Raw genomic sequence first — 22,624 nt, 5'->3', positions numbered from 1 at the left:
TCTGATCCCTAGAAATGGGATTCCACTCCAATAGTCCAACCCCTCTATCATCGGCCTAGCATAATCATCTTTACAAAAATATTTGCAAAAGCTCCCTAACTATGACAATATGATTAGAATTAAACCCTTCTAACCCCCCTTATTGCCCTCCTCAATCCAGGTATCTCTTACCAAATGGAGAAAAGATTTAGAGCCTTATCCCTATCCATCCCAAACGCAACCTTCCAAACCTTATTTTCATCGAAAGGTTTCTCCAACCAAGACTTCTGATCCCTAGAAATGCGATTCCACTCCAATAGTTCAACCCCTCTATCATCGGCCTAGCATCAACCTCTTTAGAAAAATATTTGCAAAAGCTTCCTAACTATGACAATAGGATTAGAATTAAACCCTTCTAACCCCCCTTATTGCCCTCCTCAATCCAAGTATCTATTGCCAAATGGAGAAAAGATTTATAATCCAACTGCATATTTTCAAAGCTAAAAGGCATAGGACCTCTCTTAACTTTCTAAACTAGGAAAATGATCGAACACAGGTATAGACGAAGCCATGCTAGAAGAAAACCTATCTCCTTTTTTCTCCCTACAAAACTCACCACGAGAAAATCTCCCTTCTATAATCATCTAGGCAAACAAAACCCAAAAACAATATATAGCTCATCCTAAGAAGATGACTGAACTTTTTCCTAGAATGATCATGCATAGATGTAACCCACCACTGATCTCTATATTTAATATCTATAACACGGATAGAGAAAAAAAACCCACAAAACTATCAATGTTACTGATTGAGTGAGTTTCTCAATAATTAAAATCCCCCACCATTCCTTGGGTAGGAAGAAACTTTCACTCCTTAGATCTCCCTTATCAAATACCCCTAATCCCCTCCCCCTAATTCCACCTTCTCAAGTTTAGTTTCATGAATTAAAACAATATCAGGAGCATTTCTGCACAAAACTTCCTTAATAGAGCTAGCTAACTTATTCAATTCTTGTTGCACCTTTTTTTTTCTTCCTCTTATAGTGCCTAGGACTGATAACCGCTTTCAAATCCTTCTTCAAAAGGACTAACTAGCTTTAATCCTATCCCTTCAAGGAGTTCTTGCGGGTCTCGTTGTCCGTCTCACTCCCTAGAGTTAAAGGCTAAGATTTCCCCTTATTAGATTCCCCTCTTTTGCACAATATTTGCACTAATTTCAAGCAAGCTAGGAATGGATAAGATACCTTTTTGAGAATTTAAGTACCCTTTCTAATTCTTGTTTGATTCAGTCATAGCCTTACCCACATTCATTTTAGAATCGGACACACTGTAGACAGCAATTGGACAACATTCCAAATGAGAACTAAAGGCCAGAGAACTCTTCACAGTTACATTTTCTGATCGGTTTTTTTTTTTAAGTGGCGGACACCAACCTGTGCTTTCTCAGAGGAACTTGTAGGTACTTCATCCCCCACATCCTCTTGCCCAAACAAAACACTATCTCCGACAGATAAAAAGCCATCAGCAGACCCCTCACTAGATCTATGAGCATGGTTCACGGTTGCGGGTGTCGTGGGACACTGGAGATGTGGGTGTTACGTTATGGGAAGTGGGTGTAATGGCCGTGAATTTTTTTCATGCACGCAAAACCATGCCAAAATTAAAGAATAAGCATGAAATCCTTAATACTTGTTTTTTTAATGAATTTTGACTGCTTTTATTCAACCTACAGATACTTTTTAATAGGCAATATGTATTTTCTATTCTTTTTAGTTTTTCTGTTTACAGAAGAAGTCATTTTTTTTTATTTATAGTTTGCACTACTTTAATGGGTAAAAAATGTAGAAATGTAATCGAAATGGAGAGCCCAATTAATTTGAGACATAAAACGACTAAATGAGTCAATATACATATACTTGAATTTGAAAAATAATTAGTATCAATAGTTCACTAGTCAATACATGATACAATGTTACAACAAAACCACATGTCACCAAGATTGATGTGGGGGCTCTTCATAATCTCAATCTCTCTATTTTGAGATTGGGATTGGGAATTATTCCCCCACCCTTGTGGAAATACATAGTTGAATAAACCCACTGTATAAGAAAGTTTTGATTTCAAAACCCAGGGCCATTTAATATGCAAGGGGCTTTGGTTTCTGCTCTATATACAAATGTTCTGATGTCAGGTCAATACATACCCCAAGCACTCCAAATTCTTTCAAGGTTGGTTGGGCCTCTTTGGGCCATTTCACTACCGTGTAGCCTATTGGTACAAAAAGAAGAAATTCATTAAGAAATAAGAAAGTACAAATTACAAAGAGGATGAGAAATCCTCATGAAACTAAAAAAATGAAAACAAAAGCTAGCTATTACAAAAACCAAAAAAGAAAAAAAATGAAGCTATATGGTCAATCACTTAAACTGAATATTAGAAGGCCATACCCCAAAACACCTGGGAGTAAGTTAGAGGCCAAAAAAACAAGCCTACCCAAATCAGTTCTATAGACACGATCATGAAAAATCCAAGCATTCCTCTCCAGCCAGATTACCCATCTAAATGCAAAGACTGCACACTGTCACAAATTCTTTTCCTTCTTTTGCCTCCCAAAACCAACAAGATCGATTAAAAACAAATCCTCCAAAGATTGAGGACAAATCTAACACTCTCCCAACAAATAGAAAAGCCTATGTGGCCTATTGTCAGGAAAATTAAATGAGATGTGGTTCATTAATTTTCTGCTTTTGAGTATGTGAAATGTCTCAGTTATTGCTGCCAACTTGGCAGTGAGGTTATGTTCCGTACTTATCCTTGAATCCATTATGGAAATTTTCCTCGCATTATGCTAGTTTCAGTCTTTTGTTTGTGTGGTTTCATATTTTATGAGTTGTATCGGTATTCAAAGCTATCCTCCTGCTTTGATGAAAAATATTGATGTTGATTTCAATTTCTTGGGAGACAGAACTGTTCTTTACATTCATTTTCTAATTTAAATAATTGTTTGTTATTTATTTACAGTACCAATTCTAGCATGGCAACATATATTTGTTCCCATTATTTTATTTTTTGTTTTTAGGATCACAATCATGGTATTGGGGATGGTGGGTCCACATCTGCTGTTGAGGCTTGTCAATTGAAGTTATCCCTAGGAAGATCTTTTCAGGCTTTTGATGTAAGTAGCTTTCAATTGTCTCTTTCATATTTCTATGATCTTGTAATATCAATCCTTTGGATTGTGTTATAATTTATAAATGGACGTGAACAGCTAAAAGGTGGGATCCTAGGACAAACATCCATTACCTAAAACTCAATAATATAGCTTATAGAGGGCTTTGAACAATGTAGGATCAATTCAGGTAAAAAACATGGTCATATGAAGCTTCATGCAACTCGGCGCGTGGGGTTGACATTGCCTGCTTTTGACCAGCGCGTGACGGCAGCTCCAGGATGGGATTAGGGGTTGGCAGATCAGTGTCTGTGTCACTTTGGTGTTGGTTTTTCAATATCTGAAGGGGTATTGGTGTTCTTGAGCTGGCAGTCTTGTCTAGGTAATTTTTGGCAACTGCTGGATAATTTTCAGGCCTGTGATGGTGCTAGCAATTCTCCTATGATGGTAGACATGCAGAGGGATTTAGGGTTTTAGTTTCAGTTTGATGGTGGCTATGGAACCTAGGGTTTAGGTACTCTGGTATCATGTCAAGATTATTGTGTAAATTGGGAGACATAATCACAGTGACAGGCCTATCCCACTATTTATAATATATGCCCAAGTACATAAATGACCACAAACCCTTATTAAGTGACACTAAAACTCACGCTTATTATTACAGCAATAACATAAAAATAATGCAAATGACCAAAGTAACCAGTAACAAAAGATATAATAAGAACATAAAACTAAAGTTGATCATGCTCTGTGTAGATGTAAAAGAAATACTAAACTGAAATTGAACACCTACACACATTTTTTTCTTTCTAATCTGCTGATAAAATAAAACAAGTTTAGTATATTTGAGAAGAAAGGGAAAAAAATAGAAAAAGAAATATAATTAAAGAATGTAAAAATATTAAAACAGACTAAAACAATGTTTTCCCCTGCTAATGAGTTACTTTATATTCTGTTTTGGTGAAGACTTTGCTATATTTTAACTTGTATATAATGCTACAAAGTAGGGTGAATGCTAATCTTCCTTGAGTTTTGTTAGAAAGACAAAATACCTCCATTCACATTTTAAAAATACTGTAAACTTCCCTTTAGTGTTAGTGACACTCATTACCCCTCCATTAACTGACTGTTTAATAAGGGGAAAATTTGGTGAAATGTTAAAACGTAAAGTTTTAAGATTTCTTTTTTTGTCCTTATGTTAAAGATTAAGTGATAAAATATCAATGTATGTTCCTTTTGGCACCCTTTTAGAAGCACATGACCTTCATTTTCTTCTCTCTCTATGAACACAGAATCAAAATGCGTTCAACCTAGAACATTGCCATGTGCTCAACGTAGTGGCAATCATCAATTGCCAAAACTAAGGATCGGTATAATCAACAACAATAACAATATTCTGAGATCAAGGGTTGCAAGACAATTACCCCATGTTTGGAGACTCCTTGGATTTGGAGTTGTATTGGATTTGGATAAAATGATGTATAAAATTGAATTGAAATTTGTCCAAATCCATCCAAATCCAAATCCAAGATCCGAAATCCATGTTCCCAAACACTACCTAATAGAATTCCTTGGGATTTGGAATTTTGGGGGACAATGGTAGTGATCTTTGTGGTGATGTTTTGGGGACTAGGAAGCTTTGTATTGTTTAAGATTTAAATGGTGATGACGTGAATAATCGGGCTTTGGAGATTGCTTCTGGGTTTGAATGCAATTCTCTGTTGCCACACACAATTATTCTGGGAGGGTTTAAGGGAGGGTGGTGACTGTAGCTTGGTAGGGATGGTAATGGTGATGGAGGAGGGACTAGGGAGTGATGAGGCAGAGGTATGAAGGAAAATTGGATTTTTGGATAAGAAAAATTGTATCAGTAGCAAACCAAATAAGTACGGTAGGAGGAGAAAGGGATACTTTCCAAAGAGCCAAAGAAAACATCAGAAAATTACAAAAACGTTACCTTCTAGTCTGTAACAAGATCGGGCAGTGCAAACCCCCCAAAAAAAGCCGAAGAATGGGCCCAGAAATAGGCCAAGCACACTGTCAGTGTCCCACAAATTAGGAGAGTTTGTGCAATTCTTCAAAGTTCTTGCATTCCTCTTAATCTGTAAGGTCCGAAAAATAGCAAAAACAGCACCGCACCATAAAACTCTTCCCTTCCTACTCTTGCTGAAGCTTCAGCATCTTGCAAGCAAAAAAATTTCCTGCTGCTTTAGGTGGCACCCAAGCTTCACCAGAACTAGAAATGAGGGCACTGCAGAGATGGGTTGCCACCCTGCAATGAAGGAAGAGGTGGGCATTCATTTTTTGGAACTCATGGGACATCATGCACATATCAGGGTTGAGGGCCTTGATTAGCCTTCTGACCTATAACAAGTTGTGCATATTAATCCTGTATAGAGTCACAATCTCAATGAAAGACTCAATCTTGAAAGCAACCTTTGTCGTCTAAACAGTGTAGCTCCAAGGGAAGATACTGGGGTAAGGAGATTGAAGGAGGTTAGAAAGAAAGATTTAGTGAAAAAGAGGCTTGAAGAATCACCCTCCCAAAACCCTCTTATCCTCCCTATTGAATGGAGCAAAATGACCCAGAGGGCTAAGTAAAGTAGTAAGTTCATTGACCTCTCTTTCTTTGAGATTTTTTTTAAAAAATGAAATCTGAAGAAAGGGAACTCCCTTAAGAAGAAAAGAAATGCCAATAGGTGCAAATTTTAAACAAGCAATGCACCATCAACTCCAACGATCCTCACCCACTCAAGCATCCTCCCAAAATCAAACCATGTTGCCATGCCCAGTTTGAATCAGATGAGGTGGGGAAGAAAAGACAAGCAACCTAGGGCACAAATTTTGAGGGGTGCGTGTCAGAATTAATGCCATTTCCTCTAGAATCCTACCCTTTCTAATGAACCCCCTACTTATTTCTTGTGCCATAAGAAAAGTTGGATTTTTTGAGCTAGGAGATTGACTTGACTTTGTTGATTTGGTTTTTGTAACAAAATAAACAACAAAAATACATTAAAATTAAGAGAAAATACAAAAGATTAAGAAGGTTGTGTTATGGCTTGATGTACATTGTTTGGTCGACTTAAGCTTTTACCTGACGTGGTAATCTAATTTGTTGAAAATTTGAGATTCTAAATAGAAATTGTTCATTGAACTTGACTTCTTCTTTTATTTATGTTTTTTTTAACCATTAATTTTGGAAGTCATTCGTGGAAATTTAAGACCATGGTTTTGATTACTTGGTGTTGAGATGGGCCATGGGTCAATCAATTGGCTTTTGGAAGTTAATGAATATGAGAGTGAAGAAGGGAGTAATGGTGGTTGTGTTTGCAAGGCAATGTAGAGTTGCTGATTTTGGTTGTGATGAAAGGGGTGATCTTGTTTGGGGAAAAATAATGAGGAAGGGAACCAGGTTGGGTTGCTTGTTAGAAATGATGGCAGCACGGCTGCCCAAGCAAAATTGCTGCCCGTGATTGTGACTATTGGTTGAACTCCCCAAGCTGCAACTACCCTTCCAATTTTCAGTATGATTATAATGTTTCACTATCAATTTGCTTGCTAATGACACTATTTTACTCCTTAGAGGATGACAGGGAGTCTTTTTAAAATTTCTCCCCATTTTAAAGTTTTTTGAGCACGTCCTAAGGTCAAAACTATATTTGGGGAAGAGTGATACCAGATCTTTGGAGTTGGCTTCCGTTGAGATTTTGATTAAATGAATGACCTAACTTGAAGATAGGTCTTTCCCTCTACTTATAATAGAAATAAAATACATTCTAATGACAATAACTCTCACTAAAAAACATATTAACAAACTTGAAAATAATACTAAAAAACATAAATAACTTCTAACACTCCCCCTGAAGCTGGAGCATAAATATCATATGCTCCTAGCTGTTACAAATAAATTTAGCATGAGCACCCCCCAAAGCTTTGGTAAACAAATCAACAAGCTGCATATCAAACTTCACATAAACAATATTAATGAGCTTCTGTTCAAGTTTATCTCGAACAAAATGACAATCAACTTCAATGTGTTTCATCCACTCATGAAAGACTGGGTTAGAGGCAATATGAAGAGCAGCTTGATTATCACACATTAGCTTCATAAGTTGAGAATGTGAAGAACACAATTCTTCTAACATGTTCTTCAACCAGACAAGTTCACAAGTAGTATGAGTCAGAGCTCTATATTCTAATTCAACACTCGACTGGGCCACCACAATATGTTTCTTATTCTTCCAAGAAACCAAATTACCACCAATCAAGATATAGTACTCGACTGTGAATCTTTGGTCGGAATGCAACCTAGCCCAATCCGCATTTGTATATCCATGAATCCAAGTGTGACCCTAATCATGATATAAAAGACCTTTCCTTGGTGTACCTTTGAGATATCTCAAGATGTGAATTACTGTGTTCCAATAACTTGTCCTTGGAGAATTCATAAATTGACTCACAACACTTGTTGCAAAAGATACGTCTAGTTGAGTAACTGTGAGATAATTCAACTTTCCAACAAGTCTCCAGTATCATCCAGGATTAAGCAACAAATCATCCATATCTGACACTAACTTGATGTTAAGATCCAAAGGTGTATCAACCGGTTTGGATCTCAACAATCCAGTTTCATCCAACAGATCAAGAACATACTTCCTCAGTGACAAAATAGTTCCCATATGAGATTTAGATACTTCTATACCCAATAAGTATTTTAACAGTCCCAAATCTTTGGTTTGAAACTTAGTCTGTGGAAAAAGTTTGAGACTCCGAATACCTTTATAATTATCACCTGTAATAACAATATTATCCAAATACACAACAAGAAGGATCCTACTTGTGAAGTATGATGATAAAACAAAGAATGATCCACTATGTATAGTCAAAGACCAAACTCAAGTATGACAACGCTGAAATGACCAAATCGTGCTTTGGGAGACTGTTTTAAACCATATAGTGCCTTCTTGAGCTGACACACTAAGCCTGACCCCCCCCCTGAGCAACAAACCTAGGTGGTTGCTGCATATAGACCTCCTCCTTGTAAGAAGAGGCTAGTGACAAGTAGTAGCCAAGGAGATGAATACATGTACTAGTGTAAGTTTGGCAACCGGGGAAAAAACGTTGCAATAATCCAAACCATACACCTGAGTATACCGCTTAGTAACAAGACATGCCTTCAGATGAGCCACAGAACCATTAGGTTTCACTTTCACAGTGTATACCCAACGACAACCGACCACAGACTTGTCAAGAGGAAGAGATACCAAGTACCAAATGCTGTTGTCCTCTAAAGCATTCATCTTTTCAACCATAGCGTTCCACCTAGAGTGGGCTAAAGCTTCCGAAGCAGATTTGGGAAGGACAGTAGATGATAGAACAATAAAAAAACAATAATAGGAGGGTGATAACTGATAAGAAGTCATGGCAAAGATAGTTTGAAATGGGATGTTAGGTACATATGCGTTTACTTTTCCGAACAACAAGGAAATATGATCATTAGACGAGGAAACCAAACACGTGGTAGTAGAAGTTAGAAGGAACTCTTGTCCTTGGAGACGCCGTCCTAAATACACCTGCAAATTAAGATGATCGAGACGATGAGGAGGACTCGAACAACATGGAGACTCAAATGGTTGATTGGGCAAGGACAACAAACTAGAGTTTGGAAGATTAGGTAGAGGAAAAGGCTCATTGAGCTCAGAAGCACTGAGGGACTAGTGGTAGTAGGGCGTGGACTCAAAAAAGGTAACATTTGTAGAAACAAAGAATTCATGCAGCATAGGATTATAACAACGATATCCATTTTGAATATATGAGTAGCCCAAAAAGATACATTTTATAACATGAGGATTCAACTTATCCACCCCAGGAGTTAGTTGATGAACGAAGGACACACCCAAATATACAAGGAGGGAGAGAGAATAAAGGTGAATATGAAGGAGAATTGAGTAGGGAATTTTACCACTAAGAACAGAGGATGGCATCTTAATCCGCTGCTTACAAGTGGCGTAGCTTCCTCCTAATCTGCTGCTTATATGAGGCGTAGCTACCTCTTTCCCGGTTTACAATCTGAACTGTAAATACAATAGATGAATAGAATCTTGAATACACTTAGATGCTTCTCAACAAGCTTATGTGTACAATGAAATCCTAAACACTCTTACAAGATATAACTTGAAGCTCAAGAGAGAGTATGTGTTTTACCCAATAAAATATTTATAATAAAAAGTATATGCTCTTTGTATATAAAAAAAAATATGTATCATGGAATGCTACAATGATCTTAACTCAAAGCAATATTTCTCCAATAAATGATTTTTCAAATAATGTGAGTTGGAGAATCTAGGGTTTGCTCTCAAATAGCTTTTGCAAAAAAAAAAAAGATAATATGAAATCTTTGAATAAAAAATGTGAAAGTGAATGCTTCAAAGATTCAAGCCCTAGTATAAACTTTTCCCAAAAGATTTTTCAACCAATGGATATATGGAAAACTAGGGTTCTTGCTCTCAATGAAATTTTAAATAAAAGAGTAGGAGAGAAGAAATACTTTGAAGATGAAGATTGAATGCTCAAAAATAAATTTCTTTACCAAACCTCAAGTCCAACAAAGCTTTGCAAGAAATGTGAGTGAATGCTCTTGAATGTTGAAAATGAGAGAAAAGATAGCCCAAAAATGTTTGAGAGTGAATGAATGTTGGCAAAAGGTGTAAAATAAGTTTTAGGGGTGGTATATATAGGCATTTTAGGCATATAGTCGTTTTCTAACTGTTGGAGGAGTAATAAATGATTTATTTCAAAAAATTATGACCGTTGGGTGCTATTTTGTCAGATCTGTGACATGACTGGTCGACCATTGCCCTGTATGGTTGACCATAGGCTTGCAATGGTCGACCAGTGACCCTAATGGTCGACCATTCACCTGGGCTGAAAAAAAATTTAGCTACTGGTTTCCCTGGTCGACCATTCCCTACACTGATCGACCATTTCCCTGTTTTTACGCGGACACCCTTCAATTTTTTAGACATTAATTTTTCGATACGACTCCAAATTGAACGTTCTTGGTTTCAATAGAAAGCTAAGAGAAAATCCCACAACTTTCATGTTGGACACTTTTGATGATAAGGAGTGATTGATCGAGAAAAGTGCTTATCAAAGAGACGGAAGAAACGTGGAGGGGTTTTTCGAAAAGATTTGTTTTGGAAAAATGTTTTCGTGAAAAGTTCAAGCCCCTAAGGTCAATCTAAGGTCATTAATTGAGTTTCAAATTAAATAATGAGGAATGCGTGCACAATTAAACCTAAATAATTGTTACAACTGAAAAACATATAAAATCTTTAGTCTTCTGTTCCTTTGTAATTCCATGGAATACGCCGGGGTATGTTTGTTTTGGCGCTCTTACGGTTTCCAAATTGCATCATCATCCGTGCTTACTGAAACATACACCTGTTCAAATACTTAAAGCACACATATGAGATACTGTGGTTTGTCATGATCAAAACAGGGATTGGACTCAACAAGTCAACAATAGGCGTTATGATTTTTATATTAATTTTAGTGCGTTGTTTACAAAAAAAAAAAAATGTCATTTTTTTTTTTTTTTTATTGTTTGTACTACTTTAATGGGCAAAAAGTGTAGAAATGTAATTAAAATAAAGAATCAATTTATTGGAGACATAAAATCACTAAAAATGAGTCATACGTATACATGAATTTGAAAATTGATTGGTATCAATAGTTAAATACATGAATATAATATTACAAATTTATAATATGGCACATGTCACCACCAAAAAAAAAATGACATGGAGGGTCTTAATAATCTGCATCTCTGTTTTGAGATTGGGATTGAGAATTATCTCTCCACCCTTGTGGAAATACATAGCTGAATATTCCCACGTTCACGTTATTTCATTGTTGCTTTCGAAAATCTACCGGTGGTGAAAATCCAATTGATATAGAAGGTGCATAATCTCCTCCTTGATCATATCTTGAATAATATCAATAAGTTGGGGTTGGGGCTAGCTCTAAGTAGTGTGTAGAAGAAGATTCACTAGACCCTGACCTGCTAGGATAAGGTTGATTCGCATGTTGTGGATCAGTGTTGAGGTGGTGGATATGCTAGCTGATAACTACGAACCACATCATATGAATCTTCAGCAAAATCATGATCTCGGTGTTGGTGACTTCTTCTAGTTTGTGCACCATGACTCCCACTAGGGCTACCACTAGTAGCACTCCTCCTCCCAAGTTGTGAAGATTGATACTCTAGAGGAATAACCAAAGTCATAATTTTTGGGTATATCATGTAGTCCATAATGACTAGGAGAATATGTGTCACCTACAAATGATGTCCCTGTGTCATACCCATAATCATATTTTGCACCACTACCACCTCCACCACCATCACCCCCAGCCCTAGCCTCAGGACCACGACTACCATCATCATCATTCATTACTTGGTGGGTTCAAATTAAGATTATCATCACTTTGTGAACGTTTAGGACTTGAACTTGAATCATGCATGTTTATTGGTGGCAGATCACCTTCTTTTACAGTACCACCAACCTCTTCATCTAACCAGTTTGAGTTGTCTTGACCGTTAAGTAATGGTGTCTCTCTCTCTCCTCTAACCATGGACTCAAAAGGATTACCTTCGAAAATATAGTCCAAATTGATAGGGTTGAAATTATCTTTGATTTTTTGTTGGCTTCTTCTCATTGTATGTCTTAACTTTAACCTCATGTTGTAAGGTACAAAAACAAGTTTTTGTAGTCTCGTATACTTTAGTCTATTTCTTTTTTTCATATGGATAAGGCTAAAGATGCTCCAATTACGCTTACAATTCGAAGCTGATGTGGTTTGGCTAAGAACTCTGATTGCAATTCTTTGGAGCTCAGGAGCACACTTGCCATAATGAATCCATCATTCAACTGTATGAATAATCGAAGAAAAACATATGTCAATATAGTGTATTTTTGAAAAGTCAAATTTGAAGATAAAAATGACAAAATAGATCCATTCATCTATTATTTAAGAGAATTTTTTTGTTTCACTGCTCTTTGAGCCAACGATGTTTCAAATGTCTTTTGCCTATCCCGATATTGCAACAACTAAAAAATGATGATTGTGAAGTATAATTAATTAATTAGATATATATTGTAGAAAGTATTATAGAATACTAAAATAATTCATTATTCAATAGAACCAATACTTATTTGATTAATAGCTCGAATTTGAGTATCTATATCGGGTACGACTTGATTATCACTTTTTTAATCCCATCCATGATTTCTCTAGCAACTTCAGGACGGGGTGGGATACCACAAAGAAATTAGGGGTTCAAAAAAATCCTAAAATTAAATTTATAGACATATTAATTAATGATAGTGTTAGTGCAACCATGCGTAATTTAAAAGTTGCATTAATAACAAATTGTATTTTATTTACACTTACCAACTGCGTGCTAGTCTTGGTGCAATTGAAAACTCCACCGGTTATCAATAATTTTCCAATACTCTTTGTAGAACCGGCAATATTTCTAAGTGGCCAACTTTGTCCTATCAATTGCCTTGTATATGAAACCCATGGTTGGTTTTTCATCACCATCAACCTATTTAAGAACTTTCACTAAGGGTTCCTGTACTTAAATTATATCAGAGACCTTTTGCCAAAACTCTTTTCCTAAGATAATCTTCTTCGCATCATATGTTGGGTCTGATTTTGCCATCCCAAACCTTGAGTTTTTTCAAGCATCAGATGTGAACATTTCCCCCAATGTTTGTTTACGCCTAACAATGGTCTCCAAGGCAATAAAGTTGGCAAATCGAGTGATGATAGGACAAAACAATTCTTTATTATTTGTATGAAATTCACTGTCCATGTGTGGTTGTAAATAAAAGAGGTTACTTTTTTTTGCATTTTCTAAGACCTTCTTGACATTACTTTTGTTGCCAATGTCTTTAAGAATAAGGCCTATGCAATGAACTACACATGTTCTCTAGTTGAAATTGGGTCTCTTTTGCAATAATAATTTCCCTTATGTCTTTATTGCAGGCTTTGCAGCTTCATTATTAGTCACTACTTGGACAACATTTTTCTCTCCAATTTCTTCAATCACTTCATCCATTAATCTAAAATGAAATTATAGATTTATTAATTACTAAACTAAAAATATACAAGTCATCAAGTGATTCATGTCTATAAATTTATAAAGCTATTTACATAGACAATCAAAATTAGAAAATTACCTGAAATAATATTTCAGCTATTCGGTTTGGGACATTAGCGACGTCAACTGACTTGTGGAAGACGATGCCTCTATTGTAGTCAACTAAAAAAGTTTATTATGTGTTTTCTTGTGGGCTTTGACCAACCATCATACATAATGGTTACATCTCTTTCATTCTAAATGTTAGTAAAAGAAGATATATAATTTTTTGTTTCCTGATACTCTTGCCCCAAATATATTTCAGAGACTTCATGGGGTGATGGGCCCTTCACCCCATGTCCAACCTCTGCAGTAACTTCAAGTGTCGGCTGTATAAATGAAGAATCAGCTACATTCGTTGGAACTCGATTATAAATTAGGAATTTTCCCGCAGATTTTCCTAATTTACTCAAATTTTTCAGAATTTTGGTATTTATTTTTTGTTGCTTGACACTCTTACTTCTTTCTAGAGTAGAATCCATCGCCCTTAATCTATCTTCAAGGGTATCAAGGTTAATCCATTGCCACCCACTACCTGCAGCTTCTTGAACACTTTGTGACTGAGTTCTACCAAAACCACCAGCACTGCCACTACCAAAGCCACCACCCTGTTCATGATAATACCACTTCCACCAGGTCTGGCCCTAAATCTTTGCCTCTCTTCCCATTCTTGGTGTGCTTGTATGCTTTCTTGTTGAGCCAATCTCATTCTTTCCTCGTCTGAATATTTTTCATCGCTCAAATTTTCAAGATCTCCTCTATTTTGACCTTGCAGTTCCTCTTGCCTTTTTTGTTTATCTTTCTTCTTCTCCACATATTGTTTTAGATGTTTCATCATTTCTCTCTAACCTGGATGGTTACATTTGGACATGAAGGCACCTAACCTTTTTTATGTGCCAAGTGTTGTTTTTATCATGTAATTCGTTTTTTAATTATCTTTCCACATAATTTACATGACACAACATGTCTACTACTTTCCATTGGAGTAGCAAAATGCCAACTAATATCTTCACTAGGTAGCTCTTTATTACTTTTTTGTCACGCCGCATCTTGATGCTTGATTAGATGATTTCTTCACATAAGTAAAAATAAGAAGTTATGGTCCTTAATCCTTATACAAAAAATTAAGAATAAAATGGTACATAATTAGCTATAACATAATAATATAACATAAAATATGGATTAAATTTAAGAATTTAAATTGCTAACTATTAAGTATTAAGTTATTAACTAATAACTTAATAACTACCAAAATAGGAAATAGGAATTGATAAGGTTATTACTTAATGCTAATAAATTATATCTATTGATTCTATTTTGATATTTTCTCAAAGTATATAAATTTTAGTTGATTTATCCATATATAATACAATTTAGTAATTCACAATTTAACAAAATAAATATAGAATTGTAGATCTTACAATTTAATTATTTAAAAGGTAGTGTTCTTGAGTCACTTGACTAATTGTTTAAAAATTAGAATATATTATAAATTGTAGATTTAATATTAAATCATTAATTGTCAAGATATTTTAAAAAATAAATATGTAGATATTATAATTTGAAGAAATTTTCATATTAATTAATAATTTTTAACTTATATCATTAATTACCTACATTGTTAGTTGTGACAAATAAAATAAAATATGAAAATTAGAAGATGTAATTAGTAATTTAGTGATTACAAACTAAGTGCAGCCTTACAATCTAAATCTAATATTAAATAATAAATATGTAGATCTATAGATTCTATACTTTATAGTAATTTTTTATGCTAATTAATAAATTTTACTTATATAATTTATTATTTACAATTTTACATGCATAAAATAAAATAAAAGTAATTAAGTAATAAGTATAAACTTAAAAGTATAAAAGAAACTAAATTAGTAATTTATTAGGCTACTATCAGTGTAGCCCTGTGGTAGTGATGGAGTAGCCTTTGCCGCTTCAAATTAAAAGAAATAATTAAAAAAAAAAAGGAAGGAAGACTGGAGTTTGGAAAAAACACATACCCAAGTTTCGACAGTGGCCGAACCTACCTAATGCAATGAATTTCAGCTGCAAGCCTCCAAATCCTCTAATTTCTTCTTGATTTCTCGATTTCCTTGCAGAATCAACCTAAACGTTCCCAAACAACAGCAATTTGACCGAGAAATTGTGAAAATCTCCACAGATCAAAGAGCCAACTTAGCTGACATGTGGAGCATAGCTTCAAACAACAAATTGAAGCTGATTTTTGGGGTTTCAAAGCTTCAGATCAGGAGATCTAAGTTGGACGAAGGAGACTGAGAGGGGAAGAAGCAACATGTGAAGAGAACCACAAAAAATGAAGCAAACTCGAGGAGATAAGGCAACAACAGCTGTAATGGTGTGTAATGAACATTATGGACTGTAACGCAAGTGTAATGCCCATTACGTGCTGTTATGGTTAGTTAATGGCCAAGAAATTTTTCTTACCGCATTAGCAGTTTGTTACGGTATTGGAGCCCTCATTTTTTGTTACGTAACAACTATTAAATTACGTAACAGCTGTTATTTAATACTATGCAACTTGTTGATTAGATAGCAAGCAGTAAGTACAACATCGCTCCAAAACACTTTAGGTACATGCATTTGATAAAGTATGGTGTGAGTGATTTCAAGGATATGCCTATTTTCCCTCTCTGCAACCCCATTTTGTTAAGGAATGTGGGCATAGGGTGATTGATGAACAATACCAAATTGAGTCATATTAGCAGTGAATTGTGAATTGAAATACTCTAGCATTATCACTTTGAAGTATTCGAACTGGCAAACCAAATGGAGTCTTTATTTCATAACAAAAGGCACAAAATATATGAAATAACTCAGGATGATTTTTATTAAATATATAGCCAAGTCTTTTTTGAGTAATCATCCACAAAGGTTACAAAGTAACCTAACTTGTACACTGCTCTACTAGGACCCCAAACATTAGAATGGACTAACATGAAAGGGCTTACAGCCTGTTTATTGTCTAGGAAGCAAAAAGGACAGATGCTGCTTTCTCAATTGATGAGACCCACAATCAAGAATAAGCACAAACTCAAATTAGGAACAAGACGTTTTGACTTTTCCAGTGAAGGATGACTAAGATGACAATGAATTTGGAGAGGTGTGGCAGCAGTAGTGCAGGCAGTAGAAGGAGAGGGCGGCTCAAAGTGATAAAGTCCACTAGCTTCACGCCTCCGCCATCGTTTTCCTCATTTTCAACTCTTGAATAACCACAGAATCAGGGAAGATTGTTACTGAACAATACATGGATTTAGTAATCTTGCTAATGGATATAAGATTGAAAGGAAACTTGGGAATATACAAAATTGAAGGAAGAGAAATAGAAGAAGTGGGATTTACAGTCGAATTCCCTTGATAGCAGTGGTGGATCCATCAGCAAGAGTAACACAAGGTAGAAGTACTGGATGACAGAAATATTGTGAGATTGATTACCTATTTGGGCATGAGATGAAATGGGAAGAGAAGCTTGTTGTGACGCTTGATATTACTGGAACATGGAATAATCTTCCTTTGACGTGGATACAGTAGGTTGGCCCCCGCTCGCGGCTCGGCCCCATAGGTGTGAAATTGGTGGTGGTTGCATACTTGCATTGGCTGCCCCCAAAGGTGTGAATTCGGTGGTGGCTGCATTGGCAACACATGAAGGTCTATTGTGTAGGTACCAACACTGTTCAATAGTATGATTGCCTCATCCACTATGAGTGCACTTGCAAGGAGTGCCTATGCCTCGTCCATCTCTACCACCACGGCTGCTAATCACCTCGATAACTTCTGCGGTTGTTTGGTAGAGAACTAGAATCACCTTGTGGAAAAAACTACCCTCTCAAAGTTGGATGCAAGAACAGGAGAATGTGTGCTAAAGGAAGCACGAAGGACACAAGAATAAACATTGGCAAATGAAAGTATTTGGGACTGGACTGCCTCAAACTTGTCTCATGCCCTGCTCCCTTTGCTTCTGCATCTCAAGAAACGTTGGCGATTTTAGGTTGCACGAAATTGAGCCCCTCATGAATGCGTTTCATCTCTCCAAAATAATCTGCAATGCTCTTTTCTCCTTGTTGTAACTAAAGTACTTTTGGGATAAATCATATATATGTGTAATGTTACTAGAGTATAGAAGCTTGACATAATCCCAAATCTCCTTGCACATATCTAGATGCATGAACATCCGTGCAATCTATGGCTCCATCGAATTTCACAAGAGGGAAACAATCAAGGCATCTTCTTGAATACACACTTCTTTTCTCTTCTCATCAAAAGAATCATATTGGAGTAAGTGGTCAGATTTTCCTAATCTTGCTAAATAAACTTGAATAACCTTAGATCATTGAACATAATTCTTTCCATCCAACTTTTGAGTTGTTATTTGTGGTAGCGACGAAGGAAACATGTTTTTGGGATTCATAGACTCCATCCCAACACTCACAAACTAGTAGCCACACCAATGTCAAACATGAAGAACGATCAAAACTAATTGGGAAAATCGCGAATGATGTGAAGCACCAACACAACCATGGACATGGTGAACGACTTACCTACTAATATAGCACTGCCACAGCCTAACAACTCAACTTACGAACCCTGCCACTGCTCTAAGGCATTCACAAAGAAGCCTTTATGAACATTGAGCAACAACTAACGGATTACCACGAGTGCATGATAAAAAAGGTTGGATCTTTGGAAAAAAACATGCCCAACAACTTGATAATATGGTCTATAGAAGGAATTAGAACATGGCAAAGGAAAAAATCAGAAAAAGTGGCCGAAAACTCTCTCATGCGCCGGCGCGTTGGGTTGGAACTGTCGGAAGTTGGCTGATGCATGGTGTTCCATGGGGTACTTTTTGGCGATGCGGTTTTGTGGGGGCAGACTTCAGAGTGTTCTATTTTTGGTTTTATGGTTGGTTTTGTGAAATAATGAAGGGTGGAGGTGTACTGAGAAGGATAGTGATGAGAAGGTGTTTTCTGACTATAGATGACTATGATAGGGTTTAGGTTGGATTGTGCCCTGATACCATGTTGAGATTTTGATTAAATGAATGACATAACTTGAAGATAGATGTCTTCCTTTACTTATAATACAAATCAAATACATTCTAATGACAATAATACTCTTACTAACTCTCACTAATTAACATACCAACAAACTTAATAATAATAATACTAAAAGACATAAATAACCTCTAACATCTTCTTTAGTTGAGTGTAGTACTTGTACCCTAGATTGGCTTATTTGTTTATTTTTCTTGTTAGATAACTGTTTTACCTAAAATCTTAACTCTCCCTGGCACGTGCAGCCTGATAGCACGAGGAGAGATAAACAAACGATAAAAACACCCATTATAAGAAATATAATAATTTTTTAAAACACCACACAATAAATAGAGGCAAGAAGACTACAACCTAGGCCCTCTTGGTAACCAGCTTTGGTACCATATTAGATTACCACTTTGCCTAAAAGCTTAAGCTGTTAGGTTGTCAGCCAACAATGTATTTCATGCTTTAATAGTTCCTTTGGGTGGTAATCTTAGGTCAGCTAGTTTTTGGCCTTGTGCAGTGTAGAAGGTGGCTAAGCGTTTAGATGGATGGAAGGATGCTCATCTTTCTTTAGGTGGTTATACATATACACTCATCCAGGCTTGTCTTTCTAGTATCCCTCTATCTTTTTGTCCATCTTCGAAGTTTTTGCAGGGTTAGGAATATTAAGAGAGCCATGAGAAACTTTCTTTTGTTTGAAATTGGGGAGATCATTTGGTTAGTTGGAAGGTGGTGTATAGGTGAAAAAAAAGGGAGTTTTGGGTCTTGGTATGTCAGTGTCTAAAAACATTGCTTTAATAGGTTAAATATTATTGAGGATTCCCTTCGACATAAAGTTATTAAAAGTGAATTTGGTATAAGGTAAATGGGTGGGATGCTAATGTGGGAATAAGATGTTCTTTCGAGTCCTTGGAGGAATATATCTCAGCTGTACTCCCTTTTTATCCCTTGTACAATGTTTGTTGTGGGTAATGGGTCCACATTCATTTCCTAGAAAAGTCATGGGAGGAATGACTCAGGTTTTCTCATCTCTTTCCCTTGCTTTTATTGTCTCTGGTGCTGCACAATGAGGTTATTTCTTCTTTCTTGATATTTAATGGGGATAATTTCTCTTGTGATTCCATTTTCATGTCTCTTAATGATAGGGACGTGGAGGAACTCTCATCTTTGTTGTGTTTGTTGGAGGGCTATTGTCCTTCCACTTGGGAGGTTGTGCAGAAGCGAGTGCGAGATTCTTAGGGGAATAGGTTGGGGGGGGGGGGGGAGGGGGGCGCTCTTGTAAATATTTCTTTTGAGTTTTTTATCTGTTAGTATATGACTCTTTGGCTTCATCATAGCACTTGGAAGGCCAAAGTTCCCTCTGAAATTTGGCTTTTATTTGATTGCTTGTTCTCAATAAAGTTAACAACAACAATCTATTATAGACAGGGTCTTACATTTTGATTTCGACTAAAATTTTAAGGCTTCTAAACTTCGGAAAGTTCGATGGAAATTTTGATGTCAATGTCAATTTTGATTTTGATTTAAAGGAAGGAAAAGCGCCATGGATTAGTGCTTCATTTGCAGTATTTTTGGGTTTATGGAAGGAACGTAACTCGCATATATTTTGAGGGAAGAAATTTGCATTTTTATTGGTGTGGGAGAAATTTCATTGTCTGGTTTCTCTGTGGTGCATGGGTAATGGTTATTTCAAGGGAATATGTTTCTCAGATATTAAGCGAGAGTGACTTGCTTTGTTGACTTAGGATGTGCTGATTTTTTTGCGCTGTTTTTTATATCTTTTGATTTTATTTTTTTGTTTTCCCTGGGGTTTCCTAGACATTATTAAGCAGGTGTCTCTTCTCCTGATTGGACATCCTTTTTCTATCTTATAAATTTCTTTTTCTATCAAATTTTTTTTTCAAAAAACTATGGAAATATGCAGTAAAGCGCGGAATTCTTTAAAGGAGCTGTAGAACTACAAACAGAAAGAATAATGTAAGATTTGGAACTAAAAAATTACAAATAAGATACATTGAGGACATGTATGTGGTGTGTAAGGTGCAATAACTGCAATATAATAAGCATATTAAACATATTCAATTAATATAAATGAAATTCATAAATAATACAAATATAGCTAGTATTTTATGTACAACTATTCAAAAGTATAGAAGTTATTTATATCATTCTTATAATAATCTTTAGTTTCAATAAACCAAGAAGATAAATTAAAAGAAAATTTCAATTTGGGTTTCACTCAAATTTGAATTTCAAGGGAATTTCATTTTATAATTAAAATTTCAAGTGTGTTGTGTGAGTGTAAAGTTACCTTCAAAGGAAAGTTATGTAGGATGACTATGACACCAACTATGTTATGTAGGTTAGAATGTTGGGCAACTAATAAACAACACATCTAAAAAGTGAAAGTGGCCAAAATGCATGGTTATCAAAATCCCAATTTGGATCTTGATATCCTATGATCCTACGATCCAGACTTACCTAATTGATCCGGATCTTAGCAAGAATCTTAATCAAGTAGGATCCCAATTGGATCCATCTGGATCATTAGGGTCTTAGCATCCCAATCCTACATGGGATCCTACTGATCCTACTTATGCAATGGAATATGGATTTTTCCTATTAAGATTTAAAAAAAAAGGGGCCCGATCTATATTTTTTTATTGGCCCACATACTTTACTTCTGCAATAGACACAAAATTTGGTCCAGTTGTCCCAAACACATCAAAATTAGAGTAAAATAATGTTCATGTCTGTGGGATTTGTTCATTCCAAGTTAAGAGAGCAGCTCAACATCTCTTGAAAACTCTCTTCCTTAGAAAGTGAAAGCTCTCCAAGACCCTAGAGTTCTTCTAGGCAGATCCGAAGTTGTCCATCAGCTAGCTGTGACTGTTCCTTCTTTCAGCAACAGTAGAGGCTAGCTGAGAGCTTTGAGATAGTTGTACGATAAGGCTAAGAGCTAAAAGTTGTAGGCTTGTACTACTAGTTATGCATTATCTTTGTAGTTTTTTAATTCCATCTTCTTTTCTCTTATTACCGACAAGCCAATGACCTACCTTTTTTTTCCCCAAAGCAAGGAGCATATAGCTTTTATTTTATTTTTTTGTTCTTTTTTTCTTTTTGACTGACGAAAAAGTTCTTCCTTAACAAATTTTTTCCCTTTTTTTTTTTACCCTCAATCTCCCTCTTCTCTTTCCTTCGCTTCTTCCTTCTTCCTCTTATGGTCTAATGGCAAAACCATAGAAGCCGAAAAATTTACATCAGTTCATTGAATTAAGATTAGCAATTTCTTGTTCCTTTTCTCTTCATTCTTTTTGCATTTCTTTTTAATTTCAATTATTGGATAAACATGGCAGCAGCAGTCTGTCCTTTGCAGAGCACATTGCAATTCAGAATATTCAGATTTTTTTTTGGGCCAAGATTGTTGAAGGTGTTAATGCTTGATATACATTGTCGGCCCACAACCTAATAACTTGAGCTTTTAGGTAAGTGGTAATCTAACATGGTATCAGAGTTGGTTTCTAGGAGGTCCTGGGTTTTAGTCTTGTTGCCTGTGTTTGTTATGTGGTGTGTAAAAAATATTGTATTCCGTATAATGCGTGCTGTCTATTGTTTGTTTATCTCTCCACATGCTGTTGGGATGCACGTGCGGTGGAGTGTTAATGCTTGATATATATTGTTGGTCGACAACCTAATAGCTTTAGCTTTTAGGTAAAGTGGCATTCTAACAGAAGGGAAAACCTGCTAAGTCCAAGCTAGCAAGCTAATTACATTGTTGAAATTCGTTTTCATTTCTTAAACTCTCTACCTAGTTTTTAAGCTTATTTTATTGAGATCATAAAATGCCAAATACATAAAGTTATAATTTATTTTACATTGTAATAGAATCTTATGATCCACAATCTGATCCTATGATCCGGTCTTGCTGGCCCTCCCAACAATCCTATGTACGATCCTGATTCTAACAACCTTGCCAAAATGAGAATGTTAAGGTGGATAATTGGTATAACGTTACAAGATAAATTATCAAATGAACATATTCATGGTAAGTTACACATAGCATCTGTAGAAGATAAGATAAGGGAGGGTTAGTTGAGATGGTTTGGCCACATACAATGGAGGCCCAATAGCACATCAATTAGGAGTGAGCTAGTTGTTATTAGTGGAAGGGGTAGGAGTAGACCTAAAGTAGCTTGGA

At 35.9% G+C, this 22,624-nt stretch overlaps 1 protein-coding gene across 3 annotated transcripts in view; it reads left to right on the top strand.

Moving 5' to 3' along the window:
* The window catches only part of LOC131149625 (uncharacterized), a 51,892-nt gene that overhangs the window by 26,544 nt on the left and 2,724 nt on the right, over window positions 1-22,624 (top strand). The window contains exons 4-5 of one of the 3 annotated variants that reach the window (XM_058100243.1): window positions 3,058-3,153; window positions 3,327-3,770. The exons of 1 other annotated variant lie outside the window; for it this stretch is intronic. In XM_058100243.1, the coding sequence (XP_057956226.1) occupies window positions 3,058-3,153; window positions 3,327-3,341 (111 nt within the window). In that variant the 3' untranslated portion in view covers window positions 3,342-3,770. Of the gene's footprint in view, window positions 1-3,057; window positions 3,154-3,326; window positions 3,771-22,624 lie in introns of those variants that run through there. One more of the 3 variants, XM_058100242.1, reaches the window with a different exon arrangement.

Source organism: Malania oleifera, chromosome 2, assembly GCF_029873635.1.
Source record: "Malania oleifera isolate guangnan ecotype guangnan chromosome 2, ASM2987363v1, whole genome shotgun sequence".
In the NCBI taxonomy this organism is placed as follows: Eukaryota; Viridiplantae; Streptophyta; class Magnoliopsida; order Santalales; family Ximeniaceae; genus Malania; species Malania oleifera.
Note: the sequence above shows the minus strand (reverse complement) of the source record. Positions and strands in the feature narration are given on the sequence as shown.